This window comes from Mastomys coucha, unplaced genomic scaffold, assembly GCF_008632895.1.
Source record: "Mastomys coucha isolate ucsf_1 unplaced genomic scaffold, UCSF_Mcou_1 pScaffold23, whole genome shotgun sequence".
Taxonomy (NCBI): domain Eukaryota; kingdom Metazoa; phylum Chordata; class Mammalia; order Rodentia; family Muridae; genus Mastomys; species Mastomys coucha.
The window spans coordinates 16,157,698-16,176,289 of NW_022196906.1; the positions used below are offsets into that span (position 1 = coordinate 16,157,698).

Consider the following 18,592-nt stretch of genomic DNA (forward strand, 5'->3'; position numbering starts at 1 on the left):
GCAGGCACCTGATTCAAATGGATGGAGCATCCATGCTGGACTAGAGCTTGCTTATGTTTGACTTTAGTATCTTCTTAGCTGTGAACCTCTCCTATCACCTGACACTTGCAGAAAACAGGTAACAACAGAGTTTCAGAGAGCTTCCCCAAGGTCATCTTTGTAACCCACCATTTGTTATGAGACAGTGGCTTGGGATGTCACCTTGTCCTCTGGCCCAGTCTCTAAAAAAAGGTTTTATTAAACAGATGACATAAAGCTAACCTCCAAGTGTTTTGCAGATTTAGAAAATCATCATAGTCAGGTAATCCCAGCACCCAGGAGGCAGAAGTAAGAGGATCTCTGTGAGTTCAAGGCTAGCCTGGTCTATAAAGCGAGTTTCAGGACAGCCAGGGCTACACAGAGAAACCCTGTCTCAAAAAACAAACAGGAAACCAAAAAAAATAAAAAGAACAAAGAAGAAGAAAAATCAGAGCCACAGCCAGGGCAATGGCTCCTCATTAAAAAGAAAAAAAAACAAAAAACCAACCCAAAAGACATGCTACGTGGGTGAAAAAGAATACTCTTAGAAACCATAAGTTTATTGAATGAAAACCCCTGTGCCAGGGGTGGGCTACCTTCCTGTGAGTTGTTGGCCAGGAAAGCTCCCTGGGGCCCCACAAACCACAAAAACTATTGCTACTGTTGTTGGTTGTATACCTGAACCTGAAGGTCACACCCTCTTGCTGAGGACAGTGCATGCGCGTACGTGCTTTGACTATAGGACGCAGGAAAATAAAGCTGGGACTGAATGGGAACCCCCTCCTGCCCCTCCCCACACCTGCTGCCTGGCTTTTATACTGCCAGGAGCCCTGTGCAGGCTGGTGGTGAAGAACTGCCACCAACATTCCCAAGTGGCTATGGACTGTGCGCACTCAAGTACTGACAGCACCTCCTTGTACCCGCTTGTGCTGCTGTGGCTCCCAGGTCCTGGGTGAGACCAACAGCCTTCCAATTGGATCTAAGGCTTGCTCCAAAAGAGAGTTCCTGTTGGATACTAGAAGCCAGGACAAAAGCATGTGGCTGAGGAGGTCATAGGTCGCAGTGGGCAAGCAGCTTGTATGGTTTTTCTAGATCAGTGGTTCTCTACCTGTAGGTCATGACCTCTTTGGGGGTCGAATATCAGATATCCTGCATATCAGATATTTATACTCCAACTCAGTGGCAAAATTACAGTTATGAATTAGTAAGAAAATAATGACATGGTTGGGGGTCACCACAACATGAGGAAATGTATTAAAAGGTCATAGTGCTAGGAAGATAGAACCACTGTTCTTGTCAAACTGCCTTCTAAGGGTGTGTTTATACCTATGGATCACCTTCATCAGCCTCATAACGCCTGGTGGACTCCTGAGAACAAGTGGCTGTTGCTCTGGTGCTGTTACCTATTTCTTAGCCACGGGTGGACATCTGTAGTCACCCAGATCTTAGCAGAAAAGGGGCAGGAAGAATGTAAGAGAGAGAAGAAGGGGTGGGGTTCTGCCCAACAGTGAAACATTCCACCCTGCAGGGAAGCTCCTTAAGCAGGAAGGCAAAAAACTCAAAAGAGTTTCAGGAAGTCCCTGAAACTGACAGCATTCACCAGGGCCTCTTCCTGCCAGAGTAAGCAGTAAAAGCTGAGGTTCCCTGAGACCAGCACAACAGAGCTGCAAGGAAGGCTCTCAGATAAGCCAAGCAGTGTGCTCCAGGTTCCCCAGCTGTGTGAGCCCTCACTCATGCTGGGGTGTGCCTTGGAGATACAGATATCTTTGAGTCACTTTTGCTCCTGTAAATACCCCTCCCCCATATTCCTGTAAGGAACCCCAATAGGACTCATGGTTCACCAAGTTGGACTTTGGTGGTGCTGTACTGTGGTCTGTCATGGGGTCTCTATTGGTGGTGAGTGGAAGTGCATGCTTCTTCTCCCCAGGGAAAGTTTCATCATAGAACAACTTATCAGCCATTACTTGGCCTATTTTTGTTCTTCTGGGGTATGGTGTCTGAGGGGAGGTATAGGCTACATTTATTCCACACCAGCATGGGACCTGGGGTGCCCAAGTAGCTGGAAACATTTTGGCACAAATCTGCCAGGGCACAATTTAGACTTGATCAACATGGTCACTGGACACAAACCCAGCCACTGCACAGCTTTGGTAAGAAACTAGCTAGAGGGTGTCACAAAGTCACTGCCATGCTTGTAACATTGGTTCTCCAGAACTACAGGAAGAAAGCAATCAATGCTGACCCTGCACTGATCCTACAGCATACAGGGCCCACAGACCCAGCACAGGAGACACACACAACCACACCAAGCCACACCAATATCTTATTCCAACAGACACATCCCCTGGCGCATCCTGGAAGCTACAACAAGAATTGTAGTGTCACATTAACATCAGGGTCTCACACGCATAGTCACTTTTTCTGTTACTACTTGTCTTTTAAGACAGGGTCTCATGTAGCCCAGGCTGGCTTTGAACTTGCTATGAGACCAAAGGTGATCTCAAACTTCTGATGCTCTGGCTGCCATTTCTAGAGGGCTGGGATCACAGGCTTGTGCCCACTGGATGTGGTGCTGGAGAGCTTTGTGCATGCAGGGCCAGTGTTACCTGCAGAAACTGAGCCCCAGTGCTCAAATCTTGTGCATGAGGATGTGTGCCTGTGTTGGTCAGGGCTCAACCTTAAGAGCCATTGGGGGCTGCTCACCTTTGAGATAGAGTGCCAGGGATCTACCTGCTTCAGCTTCTGTACTAAGTTACAGGCAAAGGACACCATTTTTTTTAGACAGGGTCTCATACAGCTCTGGCTGCTCTGGAGATGGCTATATAGACCAGGGTAGCTCCACCTCACAGAAATCTGCCTGCCTCTGCGTCCTAAATCCTGGGATTATGGTTATGTGCCACTACTCCTGGCTTTACACATCTGGCTTGTTGATTAGGGTTCTGGGAATCCAACTCAGGTCTTCAAAACAATCCAAACAATTGTGCGATCTCCCAGGCCCCACCCCCAGTCATTCATTTGTTTATGTGTGTTGTAGATGGAACTCAGAGCCTCTCCAGGCTGGATAAGCACTCTACCATTGAGTCATACTCCCAGATCTATACTTCAGTAGTCACTTGCATACACACTGTGTCCCACAACTGCAGAGTCAGGATCACTCTTCGCATAACCAAAGATTCACTTTCAGGCACTAGGGTCCACACTCATATCCCCAAGGCTTCTGGATCCAGCTGACCCACGGAAAGGCTCATTCAGTGGTGCCATCTTCCTCTTCTCCTCATTGGGGAGAGGAAAAGATTCCTATGCTTCGGTTCCCATGATTAAATTGGGGGCCAGATGGGCACCCTCCGCCTGGCCTCCCCAGGGGTCCTGGAGCAGATTTGAAGGGAGGAGCCCAAACTCCCCCAGGCCAAGTTAGAGAGGGGAGTTTCCATGGTGATTTCTCCCAAGGGAACTTGGGCTCGCATGGTCCCAGCTGCAGCTGCTAAGAAGGGAGGCCACTGGGGGGGGGAGAGGGCATTGCACAAAGGTGGGGGGAGGGGCCATTCTAGCCTGCCCCCTCCCCAGTCCCTAATTAGATTCCAGATGGCAGATGGGCCCCATCCCCTTTTCCAGGACAAAGGCAGGGTAGGGGTCTGTCCATGATGTCCTAGTCACTCTGTCGTACCTCCTGGGCCTGGTGGATTCCCTATTTTCCAAAGAAAGTGTGATATACTGTTGATAGTGTATTCTCCAGCCAGGGGAATGACTCAGCAGGCAAAGGCACTGGTGCCAAGGTGACCATCTGATTTTGATCCCTGGGACCCACACGGTGAGAGGAGAAAACCAGTTTGCTCTAATCTCCACTCAGACACTGACACGTGTGACCATGCACACACATATGTAGAGTAATAAAAATATATAATAATCTTTCACACTGATGAGTAAGGGAACAGCTTTGAGAGAGAAAGCCAGATAACCAACAGGAAGACAAGAGACCAGAAGCTTCAGGAGCAGAAGGGGATGATGGGGCCGGGCAGTGGTGGCGCACGCCTTTAATCCCAACACTTGGGAGGCAGAGGCAGGTGGATTTCTGAGTTCAAGGCCAGCCTGGTCTACAGAGTGAATTCCAGGACAGCCAGGGCTACACAGAGAAACCCCGTCTCAAAAAACCAAAAACCAAACCAAACCAAACCAAACCAAGCCAAAAAAAGAAAAAAAAAAAAAACAGAAGGGGATGATGGGGAGGGTCAGGGATAGCAGTGAGGGACAGAGGGTGGGGACACTCACCTTGATGGTCTTGGTCTGCAGTTTGAGGCCATTGAGGGTGTTGATGGCTTTGTCTGCATCATTGGGGTCAGAGTAGTTCACAAACCCGTAGCCCAGGCTCTGCCCTGTGGGAGGATCAGAAGAGTGACTTCCCTATTCTGCCCAGTGTCCCCAACAAGCCCTGCCACCGGACAGCCTCCCACTCTTATTTATCCTCCCATGGTAATGTGTTCCCCAGAGAGCCACTTGGCTCCAATCATCTTGAGGTACCCCACCAAGGTCACACTTGTTTTTCTGAGACCACTTCCTCCCTGCTTCCCACCTGGGGCCACACACAGAAAGAGCCATACCTGTGATCTTATCCCGAACCAACTTGCAGGATTCTATGTCCCCAATGCTGCCGAAGAGACTCTTGAACTCGTCCTGTGTCATGTTCTGGGGTAGGTAGTTGACGATGAGGTTGGTCTTGCTGTCGTCAGTAGCTCCGTTTGTCCCAAGGAGTGGCCCGTTGGGCAGGGCCGGGCCGGCCGGCCCCCCCCCAACCTGAGACTCCATGGCCCCCAGTATCTGCTGGAGAAAACAGGTCGTACCCGCTCACCGACCAGTCCCCATCACTGGGCTAGCAGGAAAGATGGGTTTGGAGATGGATTAGACATGTCTAATATGGACTTAGTCAACAGAGAAGGTAACGGTTTCCATTGGGTTTTGTTTGTTAGTCTCTCTGATTGGAGGTCTTCTGGCTATGTAGCCCAGGCTGGTCTTGAACTCACAGAGATCTACCTGCCTCTGCCTCCGGAGTTCTAGGATTATAGGCACACTACCATGTCTGGCTATATTCATCTTCTTCTTTTATTTTAATTATTTATGGGGCTGGAGAGACAGCTTAGCAGTAAAGGTGTTTTCGTGCAAGCCTAAAGACCTGAGTTCTGTCTCCATAACCCAGCAAGGAGGAAGAGAGAGCTGACTGCTACATAATGTGTCCTGTGACCCCTGACCCGACCCCCACTAGAAGACCGTGACACAAGTTACCATGCATGTACACAAAACAAAATTAAAAGGTAATGCATTTTTAATCAGTCAAAAAAAAAATAAATGCTTTATAAGGCTAAGTATCTTACATGCTTATAATCCCAGTACTCAGGAGACCTAGACTAAACGGTGAGAACTTGGCCTTTTTTTTTGGAACATGGTTTTATGTAACCCAGGCTAGTCTCAAAACTTGCTATGTAGCCAAGGTTAACTTTGAACTCCCGATTTTGCTGCCTCTACTACAAGTGCTGGGATTGTAGGAGTATGCCACCATGCCCGAGACCCTGTCTCAAAACCTAACCATAATATGGTATATGATCAGGGGATCTGACTTAGTGGTGGGGTCGAAACTCAGATGGGTGAGGCCGAGAGTCTGATCCCTAGCTCACAGACATTGTGAGCTACGGTCTGGCTGGGCTGGAGTGTGTGTGCTGGGCCTTGGTCCTAGTGTGGCTGGGTTGGGAAGCTGTAGAACCTTTAAGAAACGGGAGCTAGTGGGAAGTAATTAGGTCACTGGCAGGCAGTGCTTACCTTGGAAGGGACTGATGTTCTCCAGGGACCCTGGCCAGCTCTCTCAAGGGTGGGTTGTTTGAGGGTGGAGAATGAAGCTCAGCAATTAAGAGAGTTTGAGTCATTGTGAAGAATCAGACTCTGTCAGGCACCTCACAGCCACCTAACTCTAGCTTCAGGGGATCTAATGCCCTCTTCTGGCCTCCAGTGGTACTGCACTCATATGTGCATACACATAAGTAAAAAAAAATCTTAGAAAGAGGGTGAGGGGGGATGGGGGGAAGGGAGGGAGGGAGGAGAGGAGGGGGAGGGAGGGAAGGGTGGGGAAAGGGAAGGAAGGAGTGGAGAGGGGAAGAGTGGGGGAAGAGATGGAGAGGAGGAGAGAAGGGAGGGGAAAAGGGAGGAAGAGAGGGGGGAGGGAGGGAGGGAAGGAGAGAGAGACACAGAGGGAGAGACAGAGAGAGAGAGACCGACAGACAGATTGAGATTAGGTTCTTTCAGAAGAGAGAGTGCTGGGTGAAACCCAGGCCTAGCTGGAACAGGGTGTCTCTCTAAGCTGCAAGCCGCTTTAGGTTTTGTGCAGAAAGATCATCATATGTGCCTGGCCCTTTTGAACTCAGCAGTTTCTTCTTCTTCTTTGCTTCCCTACCCTTCAGAAAAGGGGGGTTAGCGCATGCTCCCAGGGATGGCATGTTGGCCGCCTAGATCAGGAGAGAAACCCTCCAGTTTCTCCTTTCCCACTTCTCTGCTACACTGTGACGTATCAGACAGTCTTCCAGGGGAAGACCAGATAGGCTCTCCTGCTTTTGGACTTTCAACCTCTAAAGCCAAGGTAGGAGAATCTGTCTTGTTGCCTGACACAGTAGCAGGTGTCTGTAATCCTAGCCCTGGGGAGGCCGAGGCAGGACCATTGTCGAAGCTCTGAGGTCAGCATAGGCTGCCCTAACAAAAGCAGATACCCCAAGCTCTTTCTCTCTTTCAAAATTTCAAGTCTGTAAATGTTTGTTTGTTTATTATATGGTATGCACTGCGTATGTATGGTATGAACACGTCTGGGGATCAGAAGACAACTTGGGAGAATCTGTTCACTCTTCCCACCACACAGGGATCAAACCCAGGTCATCAGACTTGGCAGCAAGCACCTTTTCCTGCTAAACCAACTCATCGTCCCTTTTTCCTCTCTCCCTCTCCCTCTCTCCCTCCTCTTATTTTATATTATGTGCATTGTCGTTTTGCCTGCATGTATATCAGTGTGAGGATGTCAGATCCCTTAGAACTGGAGTTTCCAGCAGCTGTGAGCTGCCATGTGGGTGCTGGGAGTTGAACCTGAGTACTCTGGAAAAACAGCCAGTGCTCATTCTTAACTGCTATTAATTGTTGAGTCATCTCTCCAGTCCCCCTATTTTCTGTTCTTTTCTTGTTTTTTGTTTTTTTGTTTTTTTTTGTTTTTTTTCTATGACAGTTTCTCTGTGTAGCTCTGGCTATCCTGGAACTCACAGAGATCCTCCTGCCTCTGCCTCCTCAGTACTGGGATTAAAGGTGTGCACCACCACTAGCTACCTTCCCTCTTTTCTTATATTTTTGGTTGTGAGCCTGGTCCTTAACAGCTAAGCCATCTCTCCAGCTTCCCTCTTTTCTTTTTTTTCCCCCTCTTTTCTTAATGAGTAATCAGATTAAAGTATTTGTCACCAAAAGAGAAATAGGCAGCTGTTCATATAAGCAAGCAAGCTCCTAAAATCAGCCTTTATTTTCAGAATAATAAAGGATACTTCTCTTCACAAAAAGTAGTCCCAGTCTGTCTGGTGGGGCACACTATTAATGCCAGCACTTGGGAGGTTAGCCTGGTCTCTATGTCAACTTCCAGGTTAGCTAGAGCTACACAGTGAGACCCTATTTTAAAGAGAGTGAGAGAAGAGAAAAGAAACCAAAATCAAACAAAAACTTGACATGTAACAATTTGAGTAGTGTTAAAGCCACAGCCAAGCCCTTCTCTAACATGATTTCTTCTTTTTTCCCATCTCAAGTGTGTCAATATTATTTCCTTCCTGCATAATTTTCCAATTAACTGTTTGCTCCCACAATTTCTCCATGATTTTGGTTTGAATTTCTTTTCTTCTTTTTTTTGTGGGGGTGGGGGGGGAAGGACATAAAACATCTGCAAAGAATAACAGTTTTACTTCTTAATTTCTAGACTACATCTGTCACTTTTTTGTAGAGATGAGGAGCTCATTGCAAGGTTCTTATTCCTAGTGTTAAAGAAATGCTTAGAACAAAAAAAGCTATCTGGGGTGTGGTGGTGCACACCTTTTGTTTTGTTTGGTTTAGTTTTTCCAGACTGGGTTTCTCTGTGTAGCCTGGCTGTCCCAAAACTCACTCTGTAGACCAAGCTGGCCTCAGATCACTGCCTGTCTTGGTGGTGCACACCTTTAAACCCAGCACTAGGAAGGCAGAGGCAGAAGTGGTGGATCTCTGTGAGTTCAATGCCGTTCTGGATGCCAGGGAGACACAGTGAGACTGGCTCCAAAAGGAAAAGAAGAGAGAGCTGGGCATGATGGCATTTACATGTGTGTGATGATGGCATTAAGTATGTGTGATTCCAACACGTAGGAAACCGAGGCAGGAGAACCCATGAATTCAAGGCCAATTGGAGCTATACAGTCAAACCTTGTATCCAAAAGTCCAACATAGGGAGTTGGAAGGGGTGGACGGCTCAGGGGTTGAGAGACCCAGGTTTAATTCCCAGCACCCACTCCCAGCCATTTGCAACTGTGGCTCCAAGGAATCTGATGCCCTCCTTTGGCATCTACGGCCTCCCTCACATTTGAGTGCACATAAACTCACACAAGCACACATATACACATAAGTACAAGATACATAAATATTTTGAAAAGTCTAAAATAAACAAATAAACAAATAAATGCTTCAAATACTTCACAGGTCCATAATCAGTTTAGCTACAGATATTCTCCCCCTAGGGATGACAAGATGTCTCAACAGATAAATGTGCTTGGCATCAAGCCTGGTAGCCTGAGTTCAATCCCCCACAAGGTAGAGAGAGGGAAGTCATTCTTGTAATTGTCTTCTTACCTCCACACATGACCGTGGCACACACATGCTCTCACACACAATAAATAAATACTAAATGATTTTAAACTGGAGGTTTTTTTCTATATGAGCGTTACCCAGTTAAGGTTATTTAGTATGGAAGTTGGAGGTGGATGTGGTGGCAGCATACACAGGCCAGAGGCTCAGCATAATCCTTCTCTAAAAGAGAGTTCAAGACCAACCTGAGCTACATGAGATCCCACCTAAGAAAGTAGAGGAGGGTGGAAATAAGATGAGCCAGCAGGATGTCTCATTGGGTAAAGGCACTTGCCTCAAAAACCTGACAGTCTGAGTTTGATCCCCAGGCCCAGGTCCCACACTGGAAGGAGAGAATCAAGTTCTGAAGTTATCCTACGCACCTCTTTCACTCTCTACCTTACACACACAGACACACACACACACAGACACACAGAGATACACAGACACACACACATTATGATGATAATGATGATGATGATGATGAGATAATAACAATAAATAGTAAATTTTAAACAAAGAAGAAAAACCCAGAATATTTTCTACTGGGGCTGGAGCTGTAACTCAGGAAGTGTGTTTGTCCAGTGCGAGCAAGGCTCTGTTTGATCCCCCAGCAGTTAAAAACAAAAAAGGAATTTTCCCCCTAGATTTACCCTTTTAGCAGGACTTGAGCCTGAGTCCTTGTACATGCCAGGTGAGTATACCACACTGTCTTATTTCTCTAGCCATTTTGTTTTCTTGTTGAGCCAATGTCTCTTATTCTCCAAAGTAGTCCACGATGACCTTGAACTCCTGAACCTGAGTGTTGGGATTTGGGGCAGACACTACCATGTCATACTAGGTCAGCACTTTATCAACCTCTGTGTCCCAGCCTTCCCCTAGGTTCTGATATGGAACTTGTTAAGCATTCTGGGTTGTCCTCAAACTTGCAAACTCCAAAACTCCCAAGTAGCTGGGATCAAAACTATGCTTTACAGTGCCTGTTCTGCCAAGTTTTTGAAGAATCATATTGAATTTTATTGAATCATTTTCTGTATCTATTGAAGTTTTTGGGGGGAAGGTGGCTTTTTTGAGACAGGACTTTGCTATGTAGCCCTAGAAGGCATGGAGCTAACACATTTATTTTTATTCTGTTTAGATTTATATTTATTCTTTTTAATTATGTGTTTGTATGTGGGTGTGTGAGCGCAAACGCCAGCCGAGGTCAGCGGTCTCCTGGAGCTGGAGTTGGAGGCAGGTGTGAGACATGGGTGCTGGGAACCTGGGCTCCCCGCAAGAGCAGTGAGTGCTTTTAATTCCTAAGCCACCAGTCAGGCACCTCACTTCTCTCTGTGTCTGTCTGTCTCTTTTTCAGGCAGGGTCTTCTGTGTATCCCAGATCAGGGATCAGTTTTTAACTGTGTGTAGACCAGGTTGGCCTCTAACAGAGATCCATCTGCCTCTGCTCCCAAACACTGGGATTAAAGGTATGTGACAAGCTGGGCTTGGTATGTCTTTAACTGCAGCACTCATGAGGCAGAGGCAGCAGAAACCATGAGTCCAAGGCCAACCTGGTCTACAGAGCAAAGTCCAGGACAGCCAGAGTGACACAGAGAAATTCTATCTTGAAAAACAAGACCAAAAACTAAACCAAACAAAAGGTATGGGCCACCACACTTAGGTTGTTTTCCCTGTTTTTGATGTAGGATTTCAAGTACAGTAGAGTGACCTGGACCTCAGTATATAGCCAAGGATGACCTTGAACTCCTGATGCTGTGGCCCCGTCTCCTGAATGCTGGGATAACAACTCTACTGGCCTTGAATTTGTGATCTTCCTGGTTCAGTCCCCTAGAGCTGTGATCCTAAGTCCGGACCACCATGCCTACCGTACTAATGATATTTATATTTAATAGAGTAATGCTATGGATTATGTTAATTGATTTTCAAGCATCAAACCAAGCATCCTAGGAAAACAAAGCTGGCCATGTATACTTCTAAGCATTTATTGTATTAAAGTTTGGAGTGAGGATGTTAACAAACATTCAGTCCCGGAATTCAGGGGCAGAGGCAGATAGTTCCCGGCCAGCCTAGTCTACACATAGGGGCTAATAGTAGTACCCCATCTCAAATATTCTTTTAACCACATTTTATTTATTGATTTTTAATTTTTATTATTTTATTTACTCATTTGTAATAAGAATATTTGTGTGGGTGCATGCACACTCTAACTTATGTGATGGCTTTCTCCTTCCACCATGTGGGTCCTGAGGATTGAACTCAGGACAGCAGGCTTGGCAGCAAGCACTTGTTGAGCCATATCTCTGACCAGGTCATACATATTGCAACTGTATTTGTCTGCATTGCTTAACAGAGTTTGCTGATTTTTATCTGTTCACTGGGATCTGGGAATTGACCCCAGAGCCTCACACGACCAGGCAAGTGCTGTCCCTGAACCCCACCCCCTCCCACTCAGCACTTCTTAAGCTTATATTCAGGATATAATTCAGCTTGATACTTGCCACTATAAAGTTCACACTGTAAAACCACACAATCATTTACAAAATGTGCCCCCCAAAATCTCGTGTTTATTTGGAGGCAGGATCTCAAAATGAAGACCAAGTTGCCTTTGAATCACAGAGATCCATCTGCCTTGGTCTCCAGAATCCTAGGATTAATTGTGTGTGCCAGCATGTCGGGTAATGATTTTGTGCTGGGCCAGCTTCATAGCTCCTGTGGCTACCCCACCTAAAAGACAGGAGCTAATTCTGTTAAGACAGGTGAGAAATCAGGCTCAGAGGCGGCAAGGAACTTGCTGAGTCACACAGCATCAGCTGGCACTAGACCTCAAATGCAGGCCTCTCTGCACCGAAGAACAAGTTAGTATTCTCTATGAGAGATGACAGTCACTAAGGCTGGATTGGCTTCGACACTCAGTTGATGTCTTTGAACATGCCCCTTATATTCTTGAGGCTGTGTTTTGCCTTGTAACAAAATCAAGACAGCTGGAGAGATGGCTCAGCTGCTCTTCCATAGGACCTAGGTTTGATACCCAGCACTCACATGGTGGCTCACAACCACTGGTAACTCTAGTGTGGGGATCTGATACCTCCTGGCCCCCAGGCACTGCACTCAGATAGTGCAAAACCACCCATACGCATAAAAAGGAAAACAAAGCCGGGCGGTGGTGGCGCACGCCTTTATTCCCAGCACTTGGGAGGCAGAGGCAGGCGGATTTCTGAGTTCGAGGCCAGCCTGGTCTACAGAGTGAGTTCCAGGACAGCCAGGGCTACACAGAGAAACCCTGTCTCCAAAATCAAAAAAAAAAAAAAAAAAAAAAAAAAAAAAAAAAAAGGAAAACAAAACAAAACAACTCAAAGCAGTTGATAATGACTCTGAAGGGTGGGCTGTGTTATGGGCCTTGAAAAACCTCATCTTAGTTTGGCTGGAAAGAGTGTTGGGATCTCTATTGATAGCGCCTGCCATGCCCTAAAGTAACCAGTACTGTCTCCAGCTCTTGTGGGTTGTGGTGGAAAGAGAAGAGGCAAAGGGGCTTGCTGCCAAACTCCAGGACCTGAGTGCAAACCTCAGGGTCCATCAGATAAGGGAGAACTGACGCCTGGAAGTTGTCCTCTGACCTCCATGCACTCACACTAATATGTGCACCCATGTAAATACATGTAAATAAATAAATAAAAGAAGGGAAAGGAGAGTGTAATGAACACAGTAAAAAATGCCTTGTGGACAGGTAAAACAGGCTTGAGGAACCCGACAATACCCAAGGCTGCACCCCAGACCCGGAACCCAGGGACATCACATTATAACCAAAGCCCTGGAACCCCATGATGCCCACTGGACAGTAAATCAGCAGAGACCAACAGCAATGCTCTGCTCTGCAGGTCTGGCGAGACACCTCCTTGATCTGCCCTGTGGATGGAGAATCTCCCCAGGATCCTGACCCTTGAATCAGAGACTGGACCTGACCTTCAGCTAGGACAGGGCACACAGGTGAGGAGGCTTGGGGAGATAGGAATTTAGAGTATGAACCTTATGTGATGACACTCAGCATATGAAATACAACTTTTGTTATACTAACCACGTGAATCGACCCGACTCTCCACAGAGAGAGTATAGGTTTAAAAATCACCAAAGCGTGAATGGAGATACAGCTCAGGGCACAGTGCTTTCCCAGCATGTGGAGCAGTGGTTTTAGGGCCTAGGACTGAAAACAAGGGAGAGGGACTTTTGTAATAATATCCTGGTGTTTTTGGCTAATGCCTCTAATTCCGGTAGCCTTAGGTGATCTTCAGGAAGATCACCACTACAGCTCAAGGCCAGCTTGGATTACAGTGAGCTGTGCATCAAAGACCAGTGGAGGGTGGAGGCATGTGCCTGTTATCACAGCACTAGGCAGCTGAACACAGGACGATTACAAGTTCAAGACCAGCCTGGAACAAGAGAGCGTGTCTCAAAAAAATAAAATGAGCTGGGTATGTTGGCATGTACCTTTAATCCCAGTACCTGGGAGGCAGAGACAGGCAGATCTCTGTGAGTTAGAGGATAACCTAGTCTACATAGCAAGTTCTAGGCAAACAAAAACAAAAAAAAAAAAAAAAAAAAAAAAAAAAGGGAAAAAAAAAGGGGACTAACAAGACACTCAGAGCAGGTGCTGTGAAATGGCATCGGGGTTAGGCTGTTCCCAGATGGGCACACAAATCTGCAGTGATCCAGTCCCGGGTGGCATTTATACTTGCTACCCAGAGGCCCACACTCAGTGTGGTCAGGTTATAGAGGAAACTCGGGCATTCCATTTTACTTGAGGTTAGGGCACCTTACTATGGAGCCTGAAGACCTGAGCTCCATTCCTGGGACCCACATAGAGGAAGACCCAGCTGCTTCAAGCTCTTCTCTGAATTCCATACACATACTGTGACAGGGACACATAGTGTGTGCATGCAAACACTCTCCAACTCCCCTCACAGTCAATAAATAAAAATAGAAATGAAATAAGTTTGCCCAAGCTATGCATAATAGCTCGAATATAATCCTAGTGCTTGAGAAGCTGAGGCAGGAGTATGGAAGTCTGACTCAAATCCAGCATGGTAGACATATCAAGGCTCTACCACTCCAAAAAGAGAAAACAAGAAAGAAAAAAAAAGAAAGAAAGAAAGGAAAAAAAAAAAAAACGCTGGGCATGGTGGCTCACATCTTTAACTCCAGACCTAGGCAGGCAGAAGCAGGTGAATCTCTGTGAGCTTGAGGCCAGTCTGGTCTGCATGCCAAATTCCAGGCAAAACTACAAAATGAAACCATGTTTCAAAAAACAAAGCCCATATCCTGCAGCGTGAAAATGGTGGCTGAAGGGCTGGAGAGCAGTTAATAGTTCTTGGTTTACTTCCACCAGACAGCTCATAACTATATCTCCAGGTTCAGTGTTTTCATTGCCTTCTTCTGGTCTCTGTACTACCACCAAGCATAAATGCATACATAAACATACATACAGTACACACACACACACACACACACACACACACACACACACACGCACGCACACACTATAAATCAATTTTAAAAACAAATGCTTGATGGGGCGGTGAGGTGGCTCAGTGGGTCTTAGGACCAGAGTCACCTTGGCACTGTGTAAGGTGGATGGAGAGAACAGACCATCACCCTCTGATCTTCACACGGTTCCTGTAGCACACACACGCCCACCACGTTCACATACACTATAATAAAATAATTTGCTTAAATGTGGTGGGTGAGGGAGTTTCAGACCCTTGCCAGTCACGCAGGACTGGCACTAGCTCACACTGCCCAGCTGTGCATTCTCAGATATGCTGCCTAAAGTTTCCGAGAGTCTCTCGTCCACACTGCTGAAGCTCAGGTGACAGGCTGCAGCAGCCTGGGGAAGAATCTGGCCTCCCATGTTAGGGCAGCTGGGAAACATTGAGTCCAGTCAGCAATGTCTGCTATGGGGTGAGTAGCTTTCTAAGGTGCTTAGCCTCTGCCTCAACACAGTGTTATTCAGAATGTCCCGCCTCAATGAGCGCAGATTTCAATACAACTCACAAGAGTTCTCTCTCCTATGCCTTGGTACTGAATTCAGGTTGTCAGGCTTGGTGGCAAGTGACTTTACTTTTGAGCCTTCTTTCTCCTGGTCCCTATCTCCACCCTCCACAAGCCGGGATTTACAGGCATGCCTAGTTTGAGTGGAGCTGGGGGTCCATTCCAGGCTTTGTGGTATGCCAAGAAGCAATCTCCCAAGTGAACTACATACCCTGGTGATGGCTCCTGAGTTCTTGGCTTAAAAGGTCTGGACCTGGAACCTGGGGGGTGGGGGGACAGGGGAGCGGCGGTGTGTGTGTGTGTGGGCATGGCGCAGTGCTTGGGATGTAAATAAATAAATGAATAAATTTTAGAAAGGGTCTTCTGTCAACCTCCCATGTAGCTGTTGTGTGCCATTGGGCCCAGATGTCTTTCTATCTTCTAGATACAAGCTGGGTGTAGTTCAGTGGTAGGAGCTCTTGTCTCACATATGCAAGGCCCTGGGCCTCCGGGTATAACAGGGGGAAGGAACAGGAATCAGAGAGAGTCAACTCTGACCTCCAAGTCAGCTGAGAGTAGATGCCTACTGTGATCCTCTCAGAGTAATACAAAGCCACAAACAGTCTCTAGAGGAACATGCTGGGCATTGACTAAATCCTGGACTTATTAGTAATGTCTGTCGTGGGCATTGTTGTCAGACACTGCAGGGTCTGCAGTCAGGTACCCTGATAGTAATACTATCTCGAACTGCTATCCTGTTCTTGTTTGATTGGTTGTTTTTTTCTTTTAGTACCAGGAATTGAACTTGGGGCCTCACTCATACTAGACAGGCATTCCGCCACCGAGCCCTCTACCCGTTTTTTTTTTTTCATGAGAAACTTCTAGAAATCCTCCCAACACGGAATATTATGAGTGTCTTTTCTCCACCAAACACACAGGGATTGAATCGGGTGAAAAGGCAAGAGCAGATACTCAAACCCACGGCTCATCAGATGAAGTTGCTGGCCACCGAGAACTTGAGTTTGACACCTGGAATCCATACAGGAAAGAGCCGAATCCTGCAAGTTGTCCTCTGATCTTTACACAGAAATAAACTAATTTAAAAGTGTAATAAAAGTTAAAAATAAAATCTAGGACCAAAGCACGAAAGGCCAATAATAGTAACAACAGCCTCGACAGCAAACTGTGGTAGAGCAAAAGCCTGGGTTTGAGCCCTAGCACCCCAAACCAAAACCAAAGGAAAAAACACCACAAAACAAAACAAAATAGCAAACCGAGACTGGAAAGGTAGCCCGCGTCTGTAATTCCCAGGACCTTGGAACCTGATGTAGAATATCTGTCTTCCAAACAAACTGAATAAACAGATAAGCAAGCATGCCGGAGTGCAGAGCAGTGCTGTGTGCCTGCTGGTTACTGGGCTCCGAGCACTGCTGATGGTGGAGGGATCCGGAACTGAGAGTAGGACATTGCACATGCTAGGCACTCTGCATCCTCACTTCTGGAAGTGAAGCATCACATCCTAGTTTTTGGAGCCCTACTGTGTGTCAGGCACTGAGCATGTGGAGTTTGGAATTTTGTTTTATTTTGAGACAGGGTCTCATTATGTAGCCCTGGCTATCCTGAAACTCACTACGTAGACCAGGCTGGCCTTGACGTAACAGACATCCACCTGACTCTGCTTCCCAAGTACTGGGATTAAAGGCAATGTGCCACCACACCCAGCTACATGTTTTTAGACTTTCAACACTATATAGAAAAGTGGAGAGCACTTGCGCCATTTCTTAGTAAGGAATTCAGTGTCTGCTCTGGAGCCTACCCAGGCCTGTGTGTGTGTGCAGGTGTGTGCTCCTGCACCTATGTGGAGATGTGAGGATGGCTTTGGGTGTTGGTTCTTTCATTCCATCTGTGTGTTCCAGGGATGAAACTCAGGTTGGCCCAGTGGATTGCAAGCACCTGCTGAGCCATATTGCCAGCTTTGAGTCAGCATGACACCTGACTTGACCCCAGAGTCTATGGAGTTATCTGGCAGCCATCCTGCCCACAACTTTAAGGACACTGGGGTACCAGGATGTGTTAGTTCTGAGGGATTCGCTGCCCAGTCTGCTCCTCTCACCACTTCTCTCTCCCCTTTCCGTGCTCCAGCTTAGCTGGGCAGGGCCTGGTGTTCATTTCACAGCTGAACCAACTGAGCCGCCTAAGCCGATAATGGGGATCGGATTGGCAGAAGCCACACCCGGCCTGTCCTGATCCGTGGTAACTGTGTGGCCTGGGATGGTGGCACTGCCCCATCTGAGAAGGACCTTGAGGACTGGTCCAGGACAGAAAGGAGGGGGTACAGGAGAGGCAAGGCTGACTGATGGGGACCTTCTCTCCCTCCCTCTCCAGCTCCTCCTGTGGGCCTGATTCCTACTCTAGGCTTAAAGTCCCCCTCACTCTTTCTCTTTTCCACTGCCCACCCTCCCAGACTCCCTCTTTGTAACTGCCCTGACCCCAGTCACACACAGCTGAGGTAGGAATTTGTCAACAACACACCTAAAGATACTTGCTCCTCACACCCTCCTTGGCTTCCAGCTGGGCCTCTGGCCTCCAGTCACAGTGACAGATGCTGGGGTAATGGTGACAATAGGGCTTTGAGTGGCTATCTGAGCACAGCAAGTCAGGGCCACCACGTGGTGCAGACTTAGCCTCGCATTTCTGAGCCCTTTTCCTTCTACTTCTACTCTACAAGGGGTCCCACTGAATCGTCATCCCCTCACTTCCTCCTGGTCTATCCTCAAGGCCTCTCTTCTTGAGTGTCCCCACCACCACCAAAGGGAATTCCAGGCCTCCAAGGGTCTCCAGGCCTTGCTGTAACCTCTGACCACACCCTCTTCTCTTTTCCATATTCTTTTCAAACAGAACAACAGATGAAAGGAAGTCTTGGAGGTATTATATTGTTGTAGGGGTTCTGAGAGTCTCCAGGAGGCTACATTCCTGTTCTCAGACCTGGATGAGCACCTTGAGGCCCAGAGACGGTAAGGAAACAGCCTGAGGTCACACAGCAAGCTGAGCCCTTGGGAAGGAATGGGGAGGAGGTGGTCCTTTCTTAAAGCCAGGTGGCCTGGTGCCCGGGCCCAGGAGAGACTCAAGATGGACTACTGAGCTTCCCGACCCCCACCGTGCATACCACGACTCGAAAAAGAGGCCGGGAACAACATTTGGTGTTCAGAGACACACAGGAAGAGATCTCCGAAGGGCGGAAAAGGTAGGCTAGGCGCGGGACCAGACAAAGGACGCTCGGCGGCGCGGGGAGCTAGTCGCTCAGGGAGGCGGGGGTGGAGCCAGGGTGCGGTGAGCAGTGGCCAGCCCCGCCCCGGGACACGCCCGGGCTGCCGGGTGGAGGTCCGAGGGCTCGCTCGAGGCCAGGTCCAGGGGGCCTAGGGGCGGCGCCTGGATGGGCGTGGCACAACAGGGCGTGGCATGCCGGGCGGGGCCGTGAGTTCGGGAGCTGACCAGCTCCTAAGCTGCTGAAAGCAACCGTGTGCGGGCCGGGCGGCCCGATTTGCGGGCACGTTCAAGGTCACCCTGCGGCCCGGAGCCCTGGCCGGGGGAGGGCGCGTGCAGCAGGCCCTATGGAGTACTGCTGCAGCCCCGGACGCCCTCACCCAGAGGCATCGGCCGGGGAACGGGGAGCCCCCTCCCGCACTCCC

General features: G+C 48.0%; 1 protein-coding gene across 3 annotated transcripts in view; it reads right to left on the reverse strand.

The window, feature by feature from the left end:
• Elavl3 (ELAV like RNA binding protein 3) overlaps positions 1 to 18,592 on the reverse strand; it is a 33,599-nt gene that overhangs the window by 13,815 nt on the left and 1,192 nt on the right. For 2 of the 3 annotated variants that reach the window (XM_031344438.1, XM_031344436.1), the window contains exons 2-3: positions 4,614 to 4,833; positions 4,285 to 4,388 (exon numbers count right to left, since the gene is read on the reverse strand). In XM_031344438.1, coding sequence (XP_031200298.1) covers positions 4,285 to 4,388; positions 4,614 to 4,833 — 324 coding nt within the window. The remainder of the gene's footprint in view (positions 1 to 4,284; positions 4,389 to 4,613; positions 4,834 to 18,592) is intronic. The other variant, XM_031344437.1, reaches the window with a different exon arrangement.